General features: G+C 50.7%; 1 protein-coding gene across 1 annotated transcript; it reads left to right on the top strand.

Moving 5' to 3' along the window:
• Positions 1-4,561: 4,561 nt before the first annotated feature.
• Positions 4,562-19,471, top strand: ift27 (intraflagellar transport 27 homolog (Chlamydomonas)). Its single transcript, XM_085968992.1, has 7 exons — positions 4,562-4,729; positions 6,226-6,305; positions 8,729-8,788; positions 8,908-8,967; positions 16,474-16,591; positions 16,743-16,852; positions 18,680-19,471. The coding sequence occupies exons 1-7, from the start codon at positions 4,696-4,698 to the stop codon at positions 18,776-18,778; spliced, it is 561 nt and encodes a 186-aa protein (XP_085825118.1). The 5' UTR covers positions 4,562-4,695; the 3' UTR covers positions 18,779-19,471.
• The last annotated feature ends 7,594 nt before the right edge of the window (positions 19,472-27,065 follow it).

The raw sequence follows: 27,065 nt of genomic DNA, 5'->3' as shown, positions 1-27,065 counted from the left end.
TTCTGGTTGTCATGCCTTAGGAAGGATGTGAAGGCCCTTGAGAGGGTGCAGAGGAGATTTACCAGAATGGTTCTGGGGATGGGGGGGGTGCGGGGAGGGGGACCTGGACCACGCTGCTGACGGAAGTGGTGGAAGCGGAGACACTCAAATGTTTTCAAGGCGAGACTGGATAGGCACTTAAGGGAAATAAACTTGCAGGGATAGAGCAGGGGAATGGGCCTGACTGGATTGCTCTTGAGTGCCAGCACAGACTGGGACAAATGGCCTCCTGTGCCATTATGACTGACCTACAGGACTACGGACCAAGAGCTGGAAAGTGGGATTAGGCTGGAGAGCTTTGTCGGCTGGCGCGGACAAGATGGGCCAAAAGACTGCTACAGTTTCCTGCATTTCTCTAGCAATCGGTTCCCTGAGTGAAGGTGTACCCCATTCCTGTTGGGTATCTTTCAATAGTCTTTTGGGTCTACCCCTCTTGCCATCTGATTTTGCAGCAAAGTGGGGCTTGGTATTGGTGCTTTGTGGCTTTCCCCTCATCAGATTTGTAGTTCATCACTTAAGGATTCTTGTCTTTTGATGTATAGATGCCTGTATTCAGCTTATTGGCTTAAATCTTAGCACAGGAATTGACACAAAGCAACTGAGTTATTGGCAGTGTACAAAAGCTTTGCCAGTGAAGTAGGTTTTAATGAGCCACTTGGAGGGAATTCCAGAGCTTGGGGCGGAGGCAGCTGAAGGCACGGCCGCCAATGGTGGGGGCGTGGGATGCGCAAGAGGCCAGAATTGGAAGTGTGGGGAGATTTGAGGGTTGGAGAGCTTGGGGGAGGTTGGTACTGGGGAGGAGGGATTTGAATATAAGGATGAGAATTTTAAAATTTGAGGCATTGCTGGACCGGGTGCCGATGTAGGCCAGCGAGTGATGGGTGAACAGGACTTGGTGCGAGTTAACGACAAAAGCAGCATTGGCCTCGCAAATGCCATGTTAATTCTTACGCAGTCAAATACAAAAAAATGCACAATAGAAAATGCAGGAAACTCCGCAGGCCAATTGAGAGCTGTCCGCTGATTTAAAATTCTTTAAATTAATTCAAAGTTGTATCTATCCACCTTGTTTGCCTTGCAATGTGATGAGCACATTGGCCTCCACCCATCAGCTCACTCACAACTGACTCATCCATTGATTTTTGAGGGAGTGCCTTCAACATAGTGGAATGTCAGATAACATCACGGGAGTAACGGGGGGGGAAAAAAAAAATGATGAGCTGAAGATGATTGAGACATAACCAAAAGTTGGTTAGAGGTAGATTTTTAGTTTGAGGGGTGGTGAGGCAGAGGGGTTTTGGGAGGAAATACCAGCGATTAGGAATAGCTGAAAGCACAGCCAAAGTAATTTTAATTGGGAATTAGACTCAAACATAGGAGCAGGAGTAGGCCATTCGGCCCCTCGAGCCTGCTCTGCCATTCAATGCGATCATGGCTGATCATCCAAACTCGGTACCCGGTCCCTGCTTTCTCCCCATATCCCTTGATCCCTTTAGCCTTAAGTAATATATCCAACTCCTCCTTGAATATATTTAATGAATTGGCCTCAACTGCCTTCTGTGGTAGAGAATTCCACAGGTTCACCACTCTCTGGGTGAAGAAATTCCTCCTCATTTCTGTCCTAAATGGCTTACCCCTTATCCTTAGACTGACCCCTGGTTCTGGACTCCCCGACCATTGGGAACATCCTTCCTGCATCTAGTCTGTCCAGTCCTGTCAGAATTTTATAAGTTTCAATGAGATCCCCTCATTCTTCTAAACTCCAGTGAGTATAAGCCCAATTGACCCAATCTCTCATACGTCATTCCTGCCGTGGCAGTCGCCGGGTAAGCGCTCTCCGAGTCGGTTGTCCCGCTACAGGCGCTATGCATCGGCGCTGATAAACTTGGCGGGGAGGCAGCAGAAGCAGCAATGGAGGACACGACGACCCGCTGTAGCTCGGAGGTCGAACCGGTAGGAGGGGAGGCGGACTGAGGGCGGGAAAAGCAGGCCCTGGAAGGTCGGACGGCTCGGAGGCCAGACTGGGTGGAAGGAGAGCCAGGGAGAAGCAGGCCCCGGGACGTCGGTACCACGGCGGCTGAAAATTGTCGGGCAGGAGTGCGGGAAAGGTGGAGCGAGGCGAGAGCGGACCCTATTGTGATGGCGCCGATGAAGATGGCTACCGTCCTTGTGGGCTCCGTGCGTACCAGGCAGCTAAGTGCCCTTTGCTGCTTGGTGCGCTCGGCTCGTTAAGAAAAAAGCATTTCACTGGCTGGATTTCACATGTTGTATTTGGTTATGTGACAAATAAAATAAAATTGAAATTGCCATCCCAGGTATCAGCCTGGTGAATCTTCGCTGAACTCCTTCCATGGCAAGAACATCCTTCCTCAGATAAGGTGACCAAAACTGCACACAATACTCAAGATGTGGTCTCACCAAGGCCCTGTACAACTGCAGCAAAACATCCTTGTTCCTGTACTCAAACCCTCTCGCTACAAAGGCCAACATACCATTTGCCTTCTTAACCGCCTGCTGCACCTGCATGCTTACCTTCAGCGACTGGTGCACAAGAACACCCAGGTCTCGTTGCACTTCCCCTTCTCCCAATCTATTGCCATTCAGATAATCTGCCTTCCTGTTTTTGCCACCAAAGTGGATAACCTCACATTTATCCACGTTATTTTGCATCTGCCATGCATCTGCCCAATCACCCAACCTGACCAAATCGTACTGGAGTTTCTCAGCATCCTCCTCACAGCACACACACCCACCCAGTTTTGTGTCGTCTGCAAATTTGGAGATATTACATCTAGTTCCCTTGTCTAGATCATTAATATATATTGTGAATAGCTGGGGTCCAAGGGCCGATCCCTACAGTACCCCACTAGTCACTGCCTGCCACTTGGAAAAAGACCCATTTATTCCAACTTTTTGCTTTTTGTCTGCCAACCAGTTCTCTATCCAAGTCAATACCTTGCCCCCAATCCCATGTGCCTTAACTTTACACGCTAATCTCTTATGCGGGACCTTATCGAAAGCCTTCTGAAAGTCCAAATACACCACATCCACTGGTTCTCCCTCATCTATTTTACCAGTTACATCCTCAAAAAATTCCAGTAGATTAGTCAAGCACGATTTACCTTTTGTAAATCCATGTTGACTTTGTCCGATCCTGTCACTGTTTTCCAAATGCTCTGCTATTACATCTTTTATAATGGACTCTAGCATTTTCCCCACTACCGATGTCAGGCTTACCGGTCTGTAATTCCCTGTTTTCTCTCTACCACCTTTTTTGAATAGTGGGGTAACATTAGCTACCCTCCAATCCATGGGTACTGTTCCAGAGTCTATCGAATTTTGGAAGATGATCAGCAATGCATCTACTATTTCTAGGGCCACTTCCTTAAGTACCCTAGGATGTAGATTATCAGGCCCATGGGATTTATCGGCCCTCAATCCCGTCAATTTCCCTAACACCATTTCCCTACAAATACTGATTTCTTTCAGTTCCTCCCTTTCATTAGACCCTATGTTCCCTGACATCTCTGGGAGGTTATTTGTGTCCTCCTTTGTGAAGACAGAACCAAAGTATGTATTTAATTGGTCAGCCATTTCTTTGTTCCCCATTATAAATTCCCCTGATTCTGACTGCAAGGGACCTACGCTTGACTTCACCAATCTTTTTCTCTTCACATATCTATAAAAGCTTTTACAGTCAGTTTTTATGTTCCTTGCTAGCTTACTCTCACATTCTATTTTCCCCTTCTTAATTAATCCCTTTGTCCTCCTATGGCACTATTTCGAAGAAGAGCAGGGGAGTTCTCCCTGGTGTCCTGGACAATATTTATCCCTCAATCAACATCACTGAAACAGATGATCTGGTCATTATCACATTGCTGTTTGTGGGAGCTTGCAGTGTGCAAATTGGCTGCCTCGTTTCCTACATTACAACAGCGACTACACTTCAAAAAAAGTACTTCATTGGCTGTAAAGCGCTTTGGGATGTCCGGTGGTGAAAGGCGCTATAGAAATGTAAGTCTCTCCATTGAAGTCAAGCCAACTCAATATAGGTGTCCACATCGTTTGCCTGACCCAATAAAAAGAAAGCTGAGCAACCAAATTATTTCAAATTCAAAATATAATCTTAATAAATAATTTTTATTTTTAAAAATAAAAATATTACCCATTCCCTTCGCAAACAGGCATTTGAATGAGCCACTATCCTTCCCGAAGGACCAAGGGGCGGGTAGCAGGGGGGGGGGATACCTTCTGTTTTGATTGGCTCGCGAGATGACCCAATCAGACGGCAGCCAATCTGATTGACGGTCAGCTAAGCCAATTAGAGAGGAGAATGGGAACCGACCCAATCAGACGGTGGCGAATGTGATTGACGGCCTGCTAAACCAATCAGAGAGGAGCAAGGAGAGCGATCCAATCAGACGACGGCGAATGTGATTGACGGCCCGTTAAACCAATCAGAGCGAGGAGAAGGGGCGGGAACGGCCGCCAAAGGGGCGGGGCGTAGCGGGGCGGGCGTTGCCACGGAGCGGTAACCATGGAGACTGGCAAAATGGCGGGCGGCAGCCAGTGGGTGTGAGGGCGGCGGCCGGGCCGGGTTATTGACCAACCTGACTAGTTAATGAAGGTTGGTGGGTTAGTAACAGAGCGGGAGCCATGGTCAAACTGCGAGCCAAGTGTGTGCTGGCGGGTGAGTGAGAGAGCAGCAAAGGAGAGGGAGATCCTGTATTTACATATCGCCTGTCACCTCCTCAGGGCACCCAAAACCCAAAACGGTTCACAGCCAATGAAAGACTTTCTGGAGTGTGGTCCCTGTTGTAACTTAGCTTATGCACAGCAAGCTCACATAAACAGCAATGTGAAAACAGCAGCGCTCCCTCAGCACTGCCCCTCCGACAGTGCAACGCTCCCTCAGTACTGCCCCTCCGACAGTGCGGCGCTCCCTCAGTACTGCCCCTCCGACAGTGCGGCGCTCCCTCAGTACTGCCCCTCCGACAGTGCGGCGCTCCCTCAGTACTGCCCCTCCGACAGTGCGGCGCTCCCTCAGTACAGCCCCTCCGACAGTGGAGCACACCCTCAGTACTGCCCCTCTGACAGTGCAGCACTCCCTCAGTACTGCCCCTCCGACAGTGCAGCGCTCCCTCAGTACTGCCCCTCTGACAGTGCTGCGCTCCCTCAGTACTGCCCCTCCGACAATGCAGCGCTCCCTCAGTACTGCCCCTCCGACAGTGCGGTGCTCCCTCAGTACCGCCCCTCCGACAGTGCAGCACTCCCTCAGTACTGCCCCTCCGACAGTGCAGCGTTCCCTCAGTACTGCCCCTCCGACAGTGCGGCGCTCCCTCAGTACTGCCCCTCCGACAGTGCTGCGCTCCCTCAGTACTGCCCCTCCGACAATGCAGCGCTCCCTCAGTACTGCCCCTCCGACAGTGCGGTGCTCCCTCAGTACCGCCCCTCCGACAGTGCAGCACTCCCTCAGTACTGCCCCTCCGACAGTGCAGCGTTCCCTCAGTACTGCCCCTCCGACAGTGCGGCGCTCCCTCAGTACTGCCCCTCCGACAGTGCGGCGCTCCCTCAGTACTGCCCCTCCGACAGTGCGGCGCTCCCTCAGTACTGCCCCTCTGACAGTGCGGCGCTCCCTCAGTACTGCCCCTCTGACAGTGCGGCGCTCCCTCAGTACTGCCACTCCGACAGTGCGGCGCTCCCTCAGTACTGCCCCTCCGACAGTGCGACGCTCCCTCAGTACTGCCCCTCCGACAGTGCGGCGCTCCCTCAGTACTGCCCCTCCGACAGTGCGGCGCTCCCTCAGTACTGCCCCTCTGACAGTGCGGCGCTCCCTCAGTACAGCCCCTCCGACAGTACAGCACACCCTCAGTACTGCACTGGAGTGTTAGACTGGACTTTCGTGCTCAAATCTCTGAAGTGGGGCTCGAACCCACAACCTTTTGACTCAGCAGCAAGAGCGCTACCCACTGACACTCCCGATGCCAGATTGGTATTCCCAGATTTTTAAAACACAATTCAAATTTTCAAACGTAGTGAGATTTGAACTCGCATTCATACTGAATTATTTGTAGTCACCTCTGGATTACTAGTCCAGTCACATAGCCACTACACCGTGAGCTGTACTCTTTGTCTATATTTTTTTGGTTCTGTCACAATGTTCTTGTTTTACTCTGTTTCCTCCAGGTGACTCCACTGTTGGGAAGAGTGCATTGGCGCACGTGTTTCGCAGCGAAAGCGCTCACTTTCTGAAAAATTATACCCTGGTATGTCTATTGATCTGTGATTCTGCCTTGAAAAGAGGCAATGGAGAGGTGTATAAGATATTTCAGTGGTACATAAGGCAATAAATGGTATATAAATTGGTAAGTGGGCAATAAATGTCAGCCTTGCTAGTGACGCCCACATTCCGAGAATGAATTAAAAAAATTGGTACTCTACTACAACAACAAGCATTTCTATAGCGCCTTTAACATAGTAAAAAATCCCAAGGCGCTTCACAGAGGCATATGACACTGAGTCACATAAGGAGATATTAGGACAGATGCAAAAGCTTGGTCAAAGAGGGAGGTTTTAAGCAGCGTCTTAAAGGAGGAGAGAGAGGTGGAGAGGTTTAGGGAGGGAATTCCAGAGCTTAGGACCCAGTCAGTTGAAGGCACGGCCGCCAATGGTGGAGCGAAGAAAATCGGGGATGCACCAGAGGCCAGAATTGGAGGAGCGCAGAGATCTCCGAGGGTTGTGGGGCTGGAGGAGGTTACAGCGATAGGGAGGGGACGAGGCCATGGAGGGTTTTGAAAACAAGGTTGAGAATTTTAAAATCGAGGCGTTGCCGGACCGGGAGCCCATGTAGGTCAGTGAGCACAGGGGGTGATGGGCGAACGGGACTCGGTGCGAGATAGGAGCGTTATCAGGCAAAATTTCATACCGAGCTACATGAGATCAAAAAGTGACCAATAGCTTGGTTAAAGAGGTAGGTTTTAAGGAGCGTCTTAAAGGAAGAGAGAGAGGCGGAGAGGTTTAGGGAGGGAATTCCAGAGCTAAACTGTGAGACTACAAAAATCTGACTGAAGTGGTTGATAAAGGTAGTAAAAGGTATGTGGGTGATGGCTTAATCGCTCTCCCTGCGCTGGGACAAGGTGCGGACTGAGATTAGGAGTGGAGGTGCAGGAAGGTGCAAACCAGGCTGGAGCAGCTGATGGCCTCCTAGCAGTCGTTGAGCAAGATGGACAAGACTTTGAAACTTGGTGTCAACAAAGTGTGGACCTGGTGTTTGCCTCGTCCACACGCTGATGATCGGGCTGTCAGAACTGTGCTGGCTGAAGAAGCAAATCGCATCAAAAATTATCAGTGAGACTAAGTCAGGCAAAGGTGGGGGTGGTGGCTGTCTAGGGTCAAACTGGAAAATGCAAATTGAGGAGACTTCATACGGAGTGATCAACACGTGGACTGGAGTAGTGGAGGCAGAAATCCGAGACACATTCTGGCTCGTTGGGTGATGTCAAGATCCCTTCGAGGGGAACGAGCTAGGATTGGCTGAAGGGTCGTCTTCATTTGTGTCGATTTTGTCAAGGTGTAACCCTTTTCACTGCTGTGATTGTACCCTACCTTTTTCCTGGGCCTTTCTAACCTGCTTGCTGATGATCTGACTTTTCCCCCAAATTCAGGTTTAATAAAAAAGTTGGGTGAAATTAGCTGCGAGGTAGTACATACTGTTTGGGGGTCAGAATTATAACACAAAATGTTGGGCAAAACAATCTTGGAAGGAACTTTAATTTAACAGTGAATAATAAACTCGAGACCAAGGCTTAAAGGGTTACATTATAAGGACAGGTTGCATAAACTTGGGGTTGTATTCCCCTGAGTTTAGAAGTTTGAGGGGTGATCTGATTGAGGTGTTTAAAGTGATAAAAAGATTTGATAGATGCAGAGAAACTATTTCCTCTGGTGGGGGGAGTCCAGAACAAGGGGGCACAATCTTAAAATTAGAGCCAGGCCGTTCAAATCAAATCAACTTTTATTGTCATTGTTAGTGCACAAGTGCAGTACAACGAAATGTAGTACGTGATGTCAGGAAGCACTTCTTCACACAAAGAGTGGTGGAAATCTGAACTCTTCCCCCAAAAGGCTGTGGATGCTGGGCGTCAATTGGAGCTTTCAAAATGGAGATCGATAGATTTTTGTTGGGTAAGGGTATTGAGGAATACGGAGCAAAGGCAGGGAAACGGAGTTGTACAGATCAGCCGTGATCTGATTGAATGGCGGAGCAGGCTCCAAGGGCTGAATCCCCTGTTCCTACAACTGTCTTTATAAAGTTTCTCAAAGGAGGTGACGGCTGATAGCTGCTGCACCCTCGTTGATCCTTGTTCAGCTCTCTGCACACAGCACGGGTGACTGAAGGTGCACCCGGGCCATTACCGTCCAGAGAGGAGATGGAGCGTTCTTCGCACCAGTCGAGGGACAGTGGCCACACGTGTTGCTGCAGAGCGCCAACGCTGACGTTTCTGCGTTTCATCCGGTTCAGTACCCCAATCTTGGGCATCCCTTGGGGCATTTGGTGGGGTTTGAATCTTGCAAGCAGAACATTTATTTATTGAGTTCTAGTCATCGAGGTTACAGAGTGGGGCGTTGTTTTTTTTATTTGGGACGTGGGTCCGAGAGTGGAAGTACTAACTCTCCTTATCCCGTCTAGACAACTGGAGTGGAAGTCTTTGTAAATCCGATCCCCATCCCAGACACCTCTGACTGCGTGGTGAGTATTTGAGAAACGCGCGTCATCGTTCTGAAACTGCGGCTGAGAGTTACGAGAGGCTTTCGGCGAGTGGATGTTGATTCGGTGTCTTCTCTCTCTCCCTCCCTCCCTGTCTCCAGGAACTCTTCTTATTCGATTCGTCAGGGAAAGAAATCTTCTATGACATGGTCGAAAGCCAGGTACGGGGATCGATTAGTGGGTGCTTTGTTTCTTTCAGAGGCTTAGTCTGCTTCATTCTTTGAAGATATTTTCTCCCTTAGCCCCCCCCGGCAGGGTATCCCCGCTCTCCGTGCCGGAAAGGGCGGGCAGGATCATTTCATGCCCAGGCCTCCGCCATCGCCACTCTGAAACTAACAGCTAGGCAGCGTGTGAAAGCATACCCCAGGGATGACTCTCCCTGTTATGGAGTGTAGTGGCTATGTTACTGGGCTAGTTTGAAACCCACCGCGGCAGTTTGAGATTTTGAATTTGGTTATAGGGGAATCGGTAAAAGTCCCCACGAAGCTGTTGTGGAGTATTTTAAACCAACACTCGACACCAGGTTTTAGATCGATAGTCAAGTTGCCTTTATTGCACCGGTGGGGAGACAGTCTGCTCTGTCTTAGCCAGACTTCTCCAAATTGGTACAGCAAACACTACATTTTTATACACTACAATAAGCATGGCAGCCTCGTGCACAATTCATTCCTGCCACCTGATTGGCCCGCATGCATCGTCACTGATTGGTTGCCTATGCCGCGTTACATTAAAGTACCGCCTTTATTATCGGAAAAGTATATGTCTGTTATCCCCCAAGCTGTTGTTGCACCTATGACCTTTGTTTATGCCGAATGGGGTCTCATCAACATTGTACTTCTGACTCATTGTCCTCCCTTCCTGCCTCTCCCGGCCTCTTTACTTCCAACTCATTGTTTTACTTTCCTGCCAGAACAGAACTTACATCCTCTTAGGCCTCTTATGGTTCCACGTCCGGCTAGGTTATCTCCACTGACAGCTCAGCAACTTAGAAAAAGCTTACTGCTGAGATTATTGTCTTTATTACACCATTCAGTGAAACTGCCAGCGATGTCAGTTTAACTCTTTCCCCACTGCAAAGCTGTCGTAAAAACCACTTTAAGGAAGGAAACCTTATCCGATCTGGGCCTACACTTGACTCCAGCCCTCCACCAACATGGTTGAAACTTAACTGCCTTTGGGTGGGGCACAGAACGGGCGGCTGATCCGGTATCGACCGTTTTACGCGCCCGCTGAATCAGAGAAATTTACAGCACAGAAGGAGGCCATTCGGCCCATCGTGTCTGCACCATGTCGAAAAAGAGCTCTCCAGCCTAATCCCGCTCTCCAGCCTAATCCCACTTTCCAGCTCTTGGCCCGTAGCCCTGTAGGTTACCGCACTTCCAGTGCAAAACCAGGTACTTTTTAAATGTGATGAGGGTTTCTGCCTCTACCACCCTTTCAGGCAGTGAGTTCCAGACCCCCACCACCCTCTGGGGGAAAAAAGTTCTCCTCAACTCCCCTTTAATCCTCCGACCAATTACTTTAAATCTATGTCCCCCTGGTTATTGACCTCTCTGCTGAGGGAAATAGGTCCTTCCTATCCACTCTATCTAGGCCCCTCATAATTTTATATACCTCAATTAAATCTCCCCTCGGCCTCCTCTGTTCCAAAGGAAACAACCCCAGCCTCTCCAATCTTTCCTCATAGATAAAATTCTCCAGTCCTGGCAACATCCTCGTAAATCTCCTCTGTACCCTCTCTAGTGCAATCACATCTTTTCTGTAATGTGGTGACCAGAACTGCACCCAGTACTCTAGCTGCGGCCTAACTAGTGTTTTATACAGTTCAGGCATAACCTCGTGTAAAGTCTGTGGGTTGTGCAGTTAATAACGACACAGACTTCAGGAGTAACAAACAAACAGGACTTTACTATTCGAAGGTCAGGGCGAATCTGCCCAAGGAATCCTACCACAACGCTTATATACTGGTGTGGTCACTGTCAGTATTACAGTATACAGAAGCCAAACAAGTAGTGCCACACCTAAAGTAGTTCTCTTAAAGGTGAACGGTTACATACAATAGTTTCCTTAAAGGTAGACGGGTACATACACTACAATCCTCCCTTTTTAGCTTACAACATACTGATTCCTTAGTAAACATACATTATAACATATATGCAGCTTATGTAAGACAGTTCATAGATTCAGTCTTTCTGGAGGTTTCCGGATTCTGTCCGGATAACGCCGCAGTGGTGTCGTCATTCCCGGCGGACTAGTATGTTCTTCTGGCAAAGTCGATTCGGCTTGAAAAACAGTGTCAGGTTCATCTGATTCCAGTATTACCAGATCGGAAGTAGGTGTTCTGGGTATCTCAGTTTCAACATTACCCGGGTAAGGTGGTGAAGTCGGTTGCCCATTTGTGGCGGACCCTATGATCTGGTCCACATGGCGCCTTATTATATTGTCCCCAATGTCCACCGTATACATCAACGGCCCTAGCCTTTTTCCAATAGTTCCAGGCTGCCATTTCTCGGTACGGTAGTCCCGGGCCAAAACTCGTTGACCGATCTGGAAAGATCTAGTGGCCCTTTCATTCATGCCTTGGAATTGCCGGTTCTCTACGTCCCTTCTGACATTTGGTTTGAGTAAATCCAGCCGGCATCTTAGGCATCTATTAAAAAACATCATGGCGGGAGTTTGATTTGTGACCGCATGTGTTGCATTCCGGTAGGCCAACAAAAAGCTATCCACCTTATGTTGTAGATTTATGTCTTCATTACCCATGGCCTTTATGGCCTTCTTGAAGGTCTGGACAAACCTTTCAGCCAATCCATTGGAGGCGGGGTGGTATGGGGCTGACGTGTAGTGCTTAACCCCATTGCTCTTTAAGAATTTCTTGAATTCTTCGGACACAAATTGCGGTCCATTATCAGAACAGATCTGTTCCGGCAGGCCATTCCTAGCAAACATAGTCCTTAACACTGTGATGGTTTTTTCCGTGGTGGTGGTGGTCATCTTAATTACTTCCGGCCACTTGGAGTGGGCATCCACCGCTATTAGAAACATCGAGTCCATAAATGGACCAGCAAAGTCGATGTGTACTCTTTGCCAAGGAGATGAGGGCCACTCCCATGGATGCAGAGGAGCCTGTGGTGGCGCGTTCTGAACCCTCTGACATCCTAGGCAGTTCTTAGTGATCTCTTCGATGTCTCCATCAATGCCTGGCCACCACACAAACGCTCTTGCTAGGTTCTTCATCTTCACTCCACCCAGATGTCCTTCGTGCAGCTCCTTTAGCACCTTCTTTTGGAGTTTGGGTGGAATCACCACTCTAGATCCACACATCAGGGTTCCTCGACACACTGACAGTTGTTCTTTCCTCTGTGAAAATGCTTGCAGTGTTGGTTCGCTCTGTGCTGGCCATCCCTCCACCGTTAAATCATAGACTCATGAAAGAGTCGGGTCATTCCTTGTCTCATTCTCAGTCATTGAGTTTGTTATCGGTAAACACTCCACTATGGATGAGTGGAACATCTCTACTGGGTCCACTGTACTCGCTTCTTCTACCATCGGTAATGGCAAGCGCGATAACCCATCAGCATTTCCATGCTGTTTGGACCTTTTGTATTCGATGTCATATTGGTGTGCCCCAAGTAACACGGACCACCTTTGTAACCTTTGTGCTGTCATGGTGGAAACGGCCTTGTTTGGGTTAAATATGGACACCAACGGCTGGTGGTCTGTCAGTAATGTGAACTTCTTACATTGCAGGTAATGATTGAATTTCTTCACGCCCCACACCAGACTGAGGGCCTCCCTATCTATTTGAGCATAATTTCGCTCTGCGGGGGTCAACGATCGGGACGCGAATGCCACTGGCCTTTCCGAGCCATTTGGTAGCCTGTGCGACAGTACTGCTCCAATTCCGTACGGGGAAGCATCACAAGCTAGACGAAGGGGTAACGTTGGGTTGAAATGAGCCAACACTTCTTCAGAGGTAATCAACTCCTTGCTTCTGCGAAAAGCCTTTCTGCATTCCTCACTCCACTTCCATGGTGTATCTTTCCGCAACAGAGCATTCAGCGGATGCAGCACCGTGGATAAATTTGGCAGAAACTTGTGATAGTAATTAATCAACCCCAAGAATGATCTTAACTGTGATACGTTTCCTGGAGCGGGGGCCTTCACGACCGCTTCTATCTTTTCAGGTGACTTGTGCAGTCCCTCTCGGTCAATGACATGACCGCAGTATGAGATCCGTTTTTGGAAGAACTCACACTTCTTGCGATTAACCCAAAGGCCATACTCCTTCAACCTGGTGAGTACCAGTTTCAAATTTGTGAGGTGTTCTTCCTCGTCTTTTCCCGTGATCAGAATATCATCTAAGTAGCACTGCGTGCTTGGAATTCCTTGTAATACCTGCTCCATGGCCCTCTGCCAAATTGCTGGTGCCGAAGCTACCCCAAAGACCAGTCTATTATAGCGATACAAGCCTCTGTGTGTGTTGATGGTGAGGTACTGGCGTGACTCTTCCTCGACCTCCATCTGTAAATATGCCTGAGCCAGGTCTATCTTGGTGAAGTGCTTCCCTCCAGCCAACGAAGCAAAGATATCTTCAATCCGCGGAAGCGGGTATTGTACCGTGTGAAGCACCGGATTCACTGTGATCTTGAAATCTCCGCAGATACGGACCTTCCCCGGTCCCCCTGGCTTATTACTTGGTGAGGACTTCATGACGGGAACAATGGGCGTGGCCCACTCACTCCAGTCCACTTTTGACAGGACCCCTGATCGTTCAAGTTCTTCCAGTTCTGCCTCCACAGCTGGTCGTATTGCGTAAGGTACCGATCTGGCCTTAAAAAACTTTGGGCTTGCATGTTCTGCAATCTTAACCTTTGCTTTAATTCCTCGCAGTGTTCCCAGTCCTTGCTGGAATACCTCTTTAGCTTCGTCCAATATTCTGGACAACCGTTCAGGTTTGACATCCTCTTTTCCGGAATCCACCGTCATGGTGTTTAGTGAATGCCAGTCCATCTTTATTTTTCGGATCCACTCCCGTCCCAGAAGTGGTGGACCTCCCTCAGGCAACACATACAGGTCCAACCGGTGGTGATCTTTATCCTTGTATCTCACCTTGACTTCTATCTTTCCGATGGGGAATACTTTGTGCCCCGTGTATGTCTGCAGTACTAGTTCCGTATCCCGTATCCCGTAGTGGAATATGCTTGAATAACTTTTTATAGTCATGCTTATTCATGACCGTCAACGCCGATCCGGTGTCCACTTCCATTTTTACTTGGACTTTGGCAATCTGTAGCGTGATCCAGATAGTCTGTCGGTCAGCTTCATTACTCACATTGTGAATTCTTAGACTGTCCAGTCCTTTGCAGTTGGAGTGTGAGTCCGACTTCTGTTCCTTCAGACTCTTCCTAGTCACCTCTTGTACCTTTCTGTACCATTTTTGTGGTGACTCATTATTGTTGTACGTCGTTCCTGACCGGCATACCTTAGCCATGTGACCGAGCTTGCCACATTTCCTACATTCTTGTTTTTTAAACCAGCATTGGTTCTGGTCGTGTGTTGTCTTCCCACAACGATAGCATTTCGTTGTACCCGAAGTAATTTGTTGTACCCTGAGTGCCGCTGCCTTTAGCTGCATTTCCGCAGTTCCTTTCGCTGCGGCTTCGTTTGATGCTGCGATAAGGACAGCCTTATCCAGTGGAAGATCGTTCTCTTCGAGTAGTCGCTTTTGCGTCCCTTCCTTGGACAATCCGCATACGAACTTGTCTCGCAGTGCCTCTGTCAGATTCCCTCCGAACTGGCAGTGTTTCGCTAGCCTACGCAGTTCGACCAAGTATTCCGCGTTGCTTTCGTCTTTCCGTTGCGTTCTTGCATAGAATTTGAATCGTTCAGCCAACATCAACGGTGCGGGGTTCAAGTGATCCTTCAGCACTGCTACAATATCATCGAAAGTCTGATCCGCCGGTTTAGCTGGTGAGAGAAGATGCTTCAACAACCCGAATGTTTTCGCACCCATTATGTTAAGTAAGGTTAAAGCTTTTTCATCCTTTGCTATTTTATTAGCCTTACAATGTATCTCAATACGTTCCACGTACGTGGTCCAGTCTTCTATCTCAGAATTAAAATCGTTGATGTCCCCACGCTCCGGCATCTTCCTTTCCTTGGGAACAACACAAGTATTTCTTTAAATTATTATTATTATTTTTTTTTTTTTCTAAGATGGCGGCTTTTCCCGCGAAAATGGCGGTTTCCCGCTCTTTCCTTCTCTCCCCGCCCCTTCAATGGCGGTTTCCCGCGTCTGTCGTCTTCTCCGCCTAATGGCGGCTTCCCGCGTTTCTTCCCTGGTGGGAGGGGTACGCTTTCCCCACAGCGGACAGGTTCAGCCGCTGGGCTGGCTCTCGCACAGTTCCCCTTACTCGGCTCTGTCTCTCTCTCCCGCTCGCACGGCTCTACCGGCTCTGGGTACACCCCGTTGACGGAGAACAGTTCAGCCGCTGGACTGGCTCTCGCGCAGTCTCTCTCTCCCGCCTGCTCGGCTCTACCGGCGCTGGGTACTCCCGTTGGCGGAGAACAGTTCAGCCGCTGGACTGGCTCTCGCGCAGTCTCCCTTGGTCGGCTCTGTTTCTCCCGCACGCTCGGTTCCCATTCGCCTCCCAGCCCTCTCGCAGTCCGGTGCTTCCCTCCCCGGCTGCGGCTGAGTTTCTCTCTTCCCGCGCCTACGCTCCCGGTCTCAGCGCTTTGTGGCTTCGGTCGCTGCCCGGCTTTCCCGCCGATCGCGGTCTGGCTGTCTCACGACGCCGTTGGACCCGACTTTCCGTCCGGCTCCTTTCCCCCTCGACCGTGGTCGAGTGCACAGCCCTTATCCTCCGGATATTCTTTACACTTTCCCTTACTCACAGTCTCCGTGGCCGCCTTGCTTCCTGCTGATCGGCTCACTCCGCACCGTGGCAGAAGGGACAGTCAGTGCCTGTTGCTGATGGAAGCTTTTGTTGCTAAAGTCTTCCTCCTTTCTATTGCTGCAGCCTCGTGTTTTCTCCCAGCAGAACGACGAGGGCGGTTGCCTCTCTTCGACGCTCTTTAGTTGCTTTGGTAGTCTTGCCGCAGGGTATGATCGGACTCGTCGCCACTGTAAAGTCTGTGGGTTGTGCAGTTAATAACGACACAGACTTCAGGAGTAACAAACAAACAGGACTTTACTATTCGAAGGTCAGGGCGAATCTGCCCAAGGAATCCTACCACAATGCTTATATACTGGTGTGGTCACTGTCAGTATTACAGTATACAGAAGCCAAACAAGTAGTGCCACACCTAAAGTAGTTCTCTTAAAGGTGAACGGTTACATACAATAGTTTCCTTAAAGGTAGACGGGTACATACACTACACCTCGCTGCTGTTAGGAACTCGCTTTCTCTGGATTAATAGTCCAGGAAGTTGAAAGCTCTGCCCAGTGGTTTTCTCCAGTGCTGCCGTGTTGTCTTTATGGTGATTTGGAACTTGCCATCAGCCTCTCTGACTCGGATGTCGTGCTGAAATGGAGCCTGAGCCGGCGAGATGATTCTCAGCTGATCAGAGCTCGCCTCTGTGAATCTCCGCAGCCTGCAGCAGGATAACGTGCGCGCTCTCTTGCTCTTTTTTTTAAAACCCTTGTGTTTCCTTCATTCAAACAGTGGGAGCTTGCAGGCGCCGTTTGCCTTGTGTATGACATCACCAACGTGACGTCCTTCAACAGCTGTACGAAGTGGCTGGAAAGGGCCCGAGCTCAGGCTCCTAGTGGCCAGCTGGCAGGTCAGTGCTCCTCTGGCTCTGGAAATGTAGCGCAGAATGTAGGAAAAGGTTGGGGGGGGTGGGGGCGCAAAATAAAGGGGGAAAGTTGCAGACTTTCTGGTTCTGGAAAATCTGGGACCTCAACCAGTCATTGCCTTTGGTTGGTTTGCAGGAGTTCTTGTGGGCAATAAGACGGATTTAGGCTGCAGACGTACTGTGGAGTATGCACAGGCACAGGAATGGGCGGTCAGCCAGGGCCTGGAGTACTGCGAGACCTCTGCGGTAAGTGAAGGGAATAATCCCTGCTCTCTCTGTTTCTCTCTCCCTCCTCCTCCGCCCCAAGGCACCGACTCGCTGGAGTCCAGCTCTTGTGAATATAGACAGACGTCCAGTGCCTCACCCAGTGACCATTCTAAGAGTGAGACAGGAAGTGTCAGCAAGACCATGGAGCGCCTTTCATCACCTCAGGACATCCCAAAGCGCTTTACAGCCATTGAAGTACTCTTTGAAGTGTAGTCGCTGCTGTAATGTAGGAAATGTGGCAGCCAATTTGCGCACAGCAAGCTCCCACAAACGACAGTGTAAGATATTGGTTGAGGGATAAATATTGGCCAGGACACCGGGGAGAACCCCCAGCTTGCTTCGAAATAGTGCTGTGGGATTTTTTATGTCCACCTGAGAGAGCAGACGGGGCATCGGTTTAACGTCTCATCCGAAAAACAGCACCCCTAACAGTGCAGCACTCCCTCAGTACTGCCCCTCCAACAGTGCAGCGTTCCCTCAGTACTGCCCCTGCAACAGTGCGGCGCTCCCTCAGTACTGCCCCTCCGACAGTGCGGCGCTCCCTCAGTGCTGCCCCTCTGACAGTGCGGCGCTCCCTCGGTACTGCCCCTCCGACAGTGCGGCGCTCCCTCGGTACTGCCCCTCCGACATTGCGGCGCTCCCTCGGTACTGCCCCTCAGACATTGCGGCGCTCCCTCGGTACTGCCCCTCCGACTGCGACGCTCCCTCGGTACTGCCCCTCCGACAGTGCGACGCTCCCTCGGTACTGCCCCTCAGACAGTGCGGCGCTCCCTCAGTACTGGCCCTCTGACAGTGCGGCACTCCCTCAGTACTGCCCCTCCGACATTGCGGCGCTCCCTCGGTACTGCCCCTCCGACTGCGACGCTCCCTCGGTACTGCCCCTCCGACTGCGACGCTCCCTCGGTACTGCCCCTCCGACAGTGCGGCGCTCCCTCAGTACTGCCCCTCCGACAGTGCGGCGCTCCCTCAGTACTGCCCCCCGACAGTGCGGCACTCCCTCAGTACTGCCCCTCCGACAGTGCGGCGCTCCCTCAGTACTGCCCCTCCGACATTGCGGCGCTCCCTCAGTACTGCCCCTCCGACAGTGCGGCGCTCCCTCAGTACTGCCCCTCCGACAGTGCGGCGCTCCCTCAGTACTGCCCCTCCGACAGTGCGGCATTCCCTCAGTACTGCACTGGGAGTGCCTGCCGAGACTTTGTGCTCCAGTCTCTGGAGTGGGACCTGAACCCACGGCCTTCTGACTCAGGCGAGAGTGCCACCCACTGAGGCACGGCTGACACCTAAAATGCAGAAGAAATAACAAAGGTGGCTACTGAGGAGTTGAAGAGCTCTCCTGAGTTGGTAAGTGCACTGAGCCATTGGGCGAGGAGGGCTCTAGGTTCTAGCTCCAGTCTGTGCTGAGGTAGCAGCCCTCAGCCAGGGTGACAGTGGAGGGAGCTACATCCGGTCTCGGTGAAGATAAAATCAGCGAAGGTTCCTGTTCCCGGTCGTGACCTAGACACCACCTGCTACTCCCCATCCTGTCGGCACGCTGATTGTGAACTGTAACACGACTGCACTGAGCGTGTAACCCATGCTGACGATCCTGTGAAGGAGGTGGAGGGCAAAAATGTACAACTGCAACAGCTTAGAAACTGAAGGAAAAGTAAGAAGGAGAGATCTGTGCAGCACATCGACCAACAGGGATTGGGGCGGGCCTGGGGTTCGATGGACAGTGGCGTGCACCGGGAGGGTGGCTGTACGGGATTGGCTTTCTTGTGGCACTTTGGCCTTAAGCAGCTTCTTCCATTCTGTGTGTCTTTCCAGAAGGAGATGGAGAACTGCGACGCTCCATTCCTGAGTCTGGCCAGAGCCTATCACCGCATGTACGAGGAGAAGTTGGAACACATCCGATCCATCGTGTGACCCGCGCACATCACCCCTCTCGCAGCCCCTGCAGAGCGACTGTATTATAACCAAACCCCACCCCTGTCCCCCCTATAAACTACAAGAAGGCATCCTCGGCTTACACTCTGGCTGAGGCAAGGGGTGATATCATTCCGTGTTGACTCTCTTATATTCCCCCCCCCCCCTCGCTGTGACGTATCCTGCCCCTGGTCTGAGCTGGGCACCTCTCCGTATTCCTCTCTCTCTCTCTCTCTCTCTCTCTCTCTTCCCCCCCCCCCCCCCCTTCCCTCTCTCTCCCCCCCGTATCATCGGCCAAACAGAAGATATGCCTGGAAGACGTGCCACATGTCCCACTGCGCCGGGACCAGATGTGTTGTGAGCAGCGGTAGGAGGCCAGTAAAAGCTTCAGTTCAGGCGGGGCGGTTGGGGAGGGGGGTCCTGTAACAGCTGGGTAAGGGGCTTCCTGTAATGCAGTTCAGTTTGTGCGTCACTTATTCTGTCTGCATTCCACTGCAGACGCTCTGGTTGGGAGGCGATGAGGTTCTGATTTCCATTCTTCCGAGGTGCTCTGAGTCAGAGTGGAGGGAGCGGCCTGCTTCCATCAGCTGTTTCTATATTATTATATTTAAGGCTCCTGGCCCAGTTATGTGGAGTAATTTTACTTTTGTAAATCAGTTTATTAAAAAAAAATTGCATCCGCTTCACAATGTTTAGTTGGCTGTGTTTCTCTTCACTTTTTTAACTAACTCAGTTTTCTTTTTGGAATATCCCCTGGAAACGGAAGGAGACCTCCTCGGTAAACCAAGGAAGCTTGGTTGCAAATTACTGAGGAGGTGAGCTCGAGGTCTGTGTGCAGACGCACATGGGTTCAGTGTGGAAAAAGGTTTAATGATCTGAGATCACCTAAAGTGTGGCCTGTGTGTGCTGGGAAATGGAAGTTCAAGAGTGAGGGCTCAGGGTGATTTCCATGTAGAATGATGGTGGTGACACTGAGCGCAAACCACCGTTTATTGGACAGATGATGCCTGGGGTTTTGAGAATGTCGGACTTATATTCATCTCCATGTGCCAGCCACCTGTGGTTGAAGCGTAAGGTTACGCGAATCTGGCATGGATCAGTGCATCCCTTGCCTGACGGCCAGCAATGTGGACACCTGCTGCTGGATTGGCCACATCCGGCGCCGCAAGGCATCACTCCCCATCCTCCTCCTTGTCCTCCTCCTCGTCCTCTTCATCTTCCTCCAAGGAGGCTGTGTGCTGAGCCGCTTGTTCATCCGGCAGCACTAAGCCGCGCTGCTCTTCTTCCGAATCTGACGACCAGGATGAGAGGATGATCCCGTTGTGATAGATTTCAGTTAAGGCAAGACGCTTGCAAGTGCACACTCAAAGTGGCCTGAAATTATTCCAATCAGTTCAAACAGCAGATGGGTGTCAGCTTGACCAGTCACAAGGTCAGTAGATTTGCAAATTCTTATCCCAAACCTCCAACAACAAAGTTGTTGCCTTTGAATGCCAGCCATGTGAAGGAGCGCTTTTAAAGTTCTGCACCAATAATGACTACAGATCATGTCCCCCAGCAACTTGTCTCCTTGCAGCAGGACTGTTTCTGACAAGACGGGAAACAGGAGCCAGAGGCAGGAAAATGGGAAACGTCTGTCAAAATAGGATTATCAAGGCAGTTAACAGGCTCTTAACTACCTGTCCCACCGGTTGGAGTCAGGTCAGTTTGGGAGCAGCTGAACAGACACTCACGAAAATTGGGTGGGGGCGGGATGGGTGTCTGAAGCCATTTTTTCTGATTTTCACAGCTGACCCGCCTCAGAGCAACAGAGGGATCTGAGGTTACAGATACACAAATCCCTAAAAGTAGCAACGCATGTTAATAAGGCCATAAAAAATGTTAATGAAGCACTGGGGTTCATTTCTAGAGGGATAGAATTGAAAAGCAGAGAAGTTATGTTAGACTTGCAGAGAACCTTGTTTAGACCACACCCGAAGCACTGTGATCAGTTCCCCATATTATAAAAAGGACATAGAGGCACTGGAGCAGATGCAAAAATGATTTACTAGAATGATACCAGAACTGAGAGGTTGTACCCATCAGGAAAGATTGAACAGGCAGGGGCTCTTTTCTCTAGAAAAGAGCAGATTGAGGGGCGACCTGATAGAGGTCCTTAAAATTATGAAGGGGTTTGATAGGGTAGACGTAGAGAAGATGTTTCCACTTGCAGGACTAGGGGCCATCAATATAAGATAGTCACTAATAAATCCAATAGGGAATTCAGGAGAAACTTCTTTACCCAGAGGGTGGTGAGAATGTGGAACTCGCTACCGCAGGGAGTGGTTGAGGTGAATAGTATAGATGCATTTAAGGGGAAGCTGGATAAACAAATGAGGGAGAAAGGAATAGAAGGATATGCTGATAGGGTGAGATGACGAGGGGTGGGAGGAGGCTCGTGTGGAGCATAAACACCGGCACAGACCAGTTGGGCTGAATGGCCTGTTTCTGTGCTGTAAATACTTTGTAACATCACTAAAACAGATTATCCAGTCATTATCGCATTGCTGTTTGTGGGAGCTTGCTGTGCGCAGATTGTCTGTTGCGATTCCCCACCTTACAACAGTGACTCCACTTCAAAAAGTACTTAATTGGCTGTAATAAAAACAGAAAATGCTGGAAACACCCAGCAAGTTAGGCAGCATCTGTGGAGAGAGAAACAGGGTTAATGTGTTTCAGTTCACTGAGCTTTCATCAGATCTCATTGGCTGTAAAGCGCTTTGGGACGTCCTGAGGTCATGCAAAGTGCTATTGAAATGCAACAACTTTCTTTTTACCCAATGGATCAGATTTTGAGTGAGGGGCTGGGTTTTGCCATGGCCTGTGGAACAGTGCCCCAGTAACGAGTCAGCGCCTTCAGGGAGAGTCGGCAAGGCAACTGGCAAAGCGAAAACACACGTTCTGATTGTGAACCGGTTTTAAACAGGGCTGGTTGAGCATGGCCTGCAGATGGCAGCAAAGAGCGTGCTTTAAGCTCTGGGTGCCCTCAAAAACAGAAACACCCACACACACAAGCTGCAACAAATATAGGCCTTGAAATTAGCCTGTGCGGACAGTAAGGAACAATCACGTAACATGCTTCTACACAATTCATTTGTCCCTTATTTTAAATGGAACTGCTAACCCGTCAAACACTCCCTGGGCAGGTACAGCACGGGTTAGATACAGAGTAAAGCTCCCTCTACACTGTCCCATCAAACACTCCCAGGGCAGGTACAGCACGGGCTAGATACAGAGTAAAGCTCCCTCTACACTGTACCATCAAACACTCCCCGGGCAGGTACAACACGGGTTAGATACAGAGTAAAGCTCCCTCTACACTGTCCCATCAAACACTCCCCAGGCAGGTACAGCACGGGTTAGATATGGAGTAAAACTCCCTCTACACTGTCCCATCAAACACTCCCAGGGCAGGTACAGCATAGGTTAGATACAGAGTAAAGCTCCCTCTACACTGTCCCATCAAACACTCTCAGGGCAGGTACAGCATAGGTTAGATACAGAGTAAAGCTCCCTCTACACTCTCCCATCAAACACTCACAGGGCAGGTACAGCACGGGTTAGATACAGAGTAAAGCTCCCTCTACACTGTCCCATCAAACACTCACAGGGCAGGTACAGCACGGGTTAGATACAGAGTAAAGCTCCCTCTACACTGTCCCATCAAACACTGGTGTGGAGATGCTGGAGTTGGACTGGGGTGGACAAATGTAAGAAGTCACACAACACCAGGTTATAGCTTGTGATTTCAAATAAAGCTGTTGGACTATAACCTGGTGTTGTGTGACTTCTTACATTTGTCCATCAAACACTCACAGGGCAGGTACAGCACGGGTTAGATACAGAGTAAAGCTCCCTCTACACTGTCCCATCAAACACTCCCAGGGCAGGTACAGCATGGGTTAGATACAGAGTAAAGCTCCCTCTACACTGATCCAACAATATGCCTTCGCCTGCCCCCTCCCCCACTGTAGAAGTGTGTTCCTATTGCGCTAGTCTGACATTGTTCCACTTACCACAACAGTCATTCTGAGGCCTCTCTAAGTGAGACGGACGGTTTAGTGCCATTTTGTGCCTGTGCCCACTGGGCTGAGAATGTCCAAAGTAATTGCATGCGGGGGAGTCGCACAAAACCACGAGAACAACAGCCCCCCCCGTGCGGGAAGACGTCACAATGCACTTTACATGAATGCGGAAGAAACAGTGCATGTTCGCAGGAGGGGGAAAGGGGGAATAGAGAGGGGTGGAATGTTTGGCAAAGGATGTGGATACAGCTGAGCCCAGGTTCCACAATTCCCGACTCAGCCTGGGAGTTCAATGGGACAATTGATAGTCGTTTGGCACAAATGTTTCGATCAAAGCCCTGGTTTTCACACCATTTCCTGGAGCTGTGAGTTCCCCTTGATTTCACCCTGTGGTGTCCTGGTTTCTCACAAGAATCATTTTTTAAAAAGTTATTTTTAAATGCAAACCATGCGATCTGTGAGGAGCCTCTGTGCTGACCCACTGACACTGCAGCACTTTACTGCTGAGATAATAGTTATCTTACCTTCTCCTTCCTCGCTGCATTGCTGGGATCCCCCCCCGCTACCCCGGTCAAATTCTCTGTGCTACTACCCCCCTCCAGCCTTTATCAATCACTGGTTTGTCCCCAGCTGGAGTATTGTGCCCAATTCTGGGCACCGCACTTTAGGGAGGATCTCAAGGCCTTGGAGAGGGTGCGGAGGAGATTTACCAGAATGGTACCAGGGGATGAGGGACTTCAGTTACGTGGAGAAGCTGGGGTTGTTCTCCTTACAGCAGAGAAGGTTGAGGGGGGATTTGATAGAGGTGTTCAAAATCATAAAAGGTTTTAATAGAGTAAAGAGAGAGAAACTGTGGCAGGAGGGTCGGTAACCAGAGGACACAGATTTAAAATAATTGGCAAAAGGACCAGAGGGGAGATGAGGAGAATTTTTTTTTTTTTACACAGCGAGTTGTTGTGATCTGGAACGCGCTGCCTGAAAGGGCGGTGGAAGCAGATTCAATAGTAACTTTCAAAAGGGGAATTGGATAAATACTTGAAAAGGAAAAAATTGCAGGGCTCTGGGGAAAGAGCAGGGGGTGAGTGAGTCTAATTGGAGAGCTCGTTCAAAGAGCCGGCACAGGCACGATGGGCCGAATGGCCTCTTTCTGTGCTGTCTGATTCTACGATAACCTGATTGAAATGTTGGATCATCGGACGGTGGTGAGTCAGTGAACCGAATACCCACACTGATGCTCTTGAGAGGTGCAAACCTTTTAAGTTCTCGACAGACGCACCTGCAAGGGTGGTAAAACATGTCAGAACTCCAATTCTGACCAACTGTGCTCGGTATCGGGGGTGGGGGGGCCTTTATACTCCACCTGCCCATAGGCTTTGAGTTCCTGTTCCAGCACAATCCATTGTTGCAAAGCGTTGAAGTGGCTGGCAGTTTTCCCACCCGTAGGGAAGGGAAGCAAAATATTGGGATGGACTCTGTTCTCCCCCCACACGTTGGACTGTTGTCGGGCAGCTCCTAGTGACTGGTTTGGAAGCAGCATTGACGGGGAACTGTTCACCCACGGGGGGCCACATGTGGTGTTTGTAGATGCATGAAAGAGGATTGGAAGGAAAAAAAGACTGACGAGCATTTCGCCAGGGCCTTTCACAACCTCAGGACGTCCCAAAGCACTTCACAGCCAATGAAGTACTTTGGAAGTGTGGTCACTGTTGTAATGTAGGAAACGCGGCAGCCAGTTTTCTCTATTCTCTAGACTTTAGAAGAATGAGCGGTGATCTCATTGAAACATATAAAATTCTTACAGGGCTTGGCAGGGTAGATGCAGGGAGGATGTTTCCCCCTGGCTGGAGAGTCTAGAACCAGGGTCACAGTCTCGGGATAAGGGGTCGGCCATTTAGGGCTGAGGTGAGGAGAAATTTCTTCACTCAGAAGGTGGTGAATCTTTGGAATTCTCTACCCCAGAGGGCTGTGGAGGCTCAGTCGTTGAGTATATTCAAGGCTGAGATCGATAGATTGTTGAATATTAAGGGAATCAGGGGATATGGGGATAGTACAGGAAAGTGGAGATGAGGTAGAAGATCAGCCATGATCTTACTGAATGGCGGAGCAGGCTTGAAGAGCCAAATGGCCGACTCCTGCTCCTATTTTTTATGTTCTTATATTCTTATAATTTGCGTACAGCAAGCTCCCACAAACGGCAATGTGATAATGACCAGATCATCTGTTTTATTGCTGTTGATTGAGGGATAAATAATGGCCTCGGGGAGAACTCCCCTGCTCTTCTTCGAAATAGTTCCATGGGATCTTTAATGTCCACGGTTTAATATCTAACAGTGCCATTTTTCGGATGAGACGTTAGACCCACTGAGCCAAGGCTGACACCAAAGACAGAGGAGGAGGCCTTTCGGCCCATCTATCTGACCTCCCAGGGAAACCCGCAATTCCCCCATAACAGCTAACCGCTTCTTGAATAACTGCAGAGTTTTTGTCTCCATTCACCAGGCCCATTTCAGTCATTAATCATTCTGTGTGTGAAGGGCTTCCTGACATCCTTCCTGAACCTGGCGTTTCCCAGATTGTCCCGCAGCGGTGGGGTAACTGGAAATGGAGCTGAGGATCAACCCGTCCTATTTATGTGGCTAGCACTCTCTCACCTGAGTCATGAGATTGGGGGTTGAAGTCCCACTCCAGGAACTTGAACTTATAATCCAGGCCGACGCTCCCAGTGCAGTACTGAGGGAGCGCTGCACTGTCGGAGGGGCAGTACTGAGGGAGTCCCGCACTGTCAGAGGCAGTGCTGAGGGAGCACTGCAGTGTCGGAGGGTCAGTACTGAGGGAGCACCGCACTGTCGGAGGGGCAGTACTGAGGGAGCGCCGCACTGTCGGAGGGGCAGTACTGAGGGAGCGCCGCACTGTCGGAGGGGCAGTACTGAGGGAGCGCCGCACTGTCGGAGGGGCAGTACTGAGGGAGCGCCGCACTGTCGGAGGGGCAGTACTGAGGGAGCGCCGCACTGTCGGAGGGGCAGCACTGAGGGAGCACCGCACTGTCGGAGGGGCAGTACTGAGGGAGCGCCGCACTGTCGGAGGGGCAGTACTGAGGGAACGCTGCACTGTCGGAGGGGCAGTACTGAGGGAGCGCTGCACTGTCGGAGGGGCAGTACTGAGGGAGCGCTGCACTGTCGGAGGGGCAGTACTGAGGGAGCGCTGCACTCTCGGAGGGGCAGTACTGAGGGAGCGCCGCACTGTCAGAGGCAGTGCTGAGGGAGCACTGCAGTGTCGGAGGGTCAGTACTGAGGGAGCGCCGCACTGTCGGAGGGGCAGTACTGAGGGAGCACTGCATTGTCGGAGGGGCAGTACTGAGGGAGCGCTGCACTGTCGGAGGGGCAGTACTGAGGGAGTGCCGCACTGTTGGAGGGGCAGTACTGAGGGAGTGCCGCACTGTCGGAGGGGCAGTACTGAGGGAGCGCCGCACTGTCGGAGGGGCAGTACTGAGGGAGCGTTGCACTGTCGGAGGAGCAGTACTAAGGGAGTGCTGCACTGTCAGAGGGGCAGTACTGGGGGAGAGCTGCACTGTCGGAGGGGGAGTACCGAGGGAGCGTTGCACTGTCGGAGGGGCCGTACTGAGGGAGTGCTGCACTGTCGGAGGGGCAGTACTGGGGGAGAGCTGCACTGTCAGAGGGGGAGTACTGAGGGAGTGCTACACTGTCGGAGGGGCAGTACTGGGGGAGAGCTGCACTGTCGGAGAGGCAGTACTGAGGGAACGCTGCACTGTCGGAGGGGCAGTACTGAGGGAGTGCTGTACTGTTGGAGGGGCAGTACTGGGGGAGAGCTGCACTGTCGGAGAGGCAGTACTGAGGTAGCGCTGCAGTGTCGGAGGTGCCGTCTTTCGGATGAGACGAGCTCTCTCAGGCGGACGGAATAGAACGCATGGCACTAGAAGAGCAGGGGTGGTCTCTCGTCCGGCAACACCTCGATTTAAAAATTCTCATTCTTGCGTTCAAATCCCTCCATGGCCTCGACCCCTCCCTATCTCTGTAACCTCCTCCAGCCCCACAACAGCTCCGAGATCTCTGCACTCCTCCAATTCTGGCCCCCTTGCGCATCCATGATTTCCATCGCACCACCATTGACGGCCATGCCTTCAGCTGTCTCCCTCCCTAAACCTCTCCGCATCCGTCTCCTCCTTTAAGACGCTCATTAAACCTACCTGTTCAACCCAAGCATTT

The sequence above is a fragment of the Somniosus microcephalus genome, chromosome 28 (genome assembly GCF_052327205.1).
Source record: "Somniosus microcephalus isolate GS21.2 chromosome 28, FLI_Smic_1.0, whole genome shotgun sequence".
Lineage (NCBI taxonomy): Eukaryota > Metazoa > Chordata > Chondrichthyes > Squaliformes > Somniosidae > Somniosus > Somniosus microcephalus.
This window is presented reverse-complemented; position numbering and strand designations above follow the sequence as displayed.

Excerpts from the sequence above, each read along its gene's own strand:
- ift27 (XM_085968992.1), top strand. The coding sequence starts at position 4,696 with ATGGTCAAACTGCGAGCCAAGTGTGTGCTGGCGG. Across the intron at positions 6,306-8,728 it reads TTCTGAAAAATTATACCCTG|ACAACTGGAGTGGAAGTCTT; the intron begins GTATGTCTATTG and ends TATCCCGTCTAG. Across the intron at positions 8,968-16,473 it reads ATGACATGGTCGAAAGCCAG|TGGGAGCTTGCAGGCGCCGT; the intron begins GTACGGGGATCG and ends TCATTCAAACAG.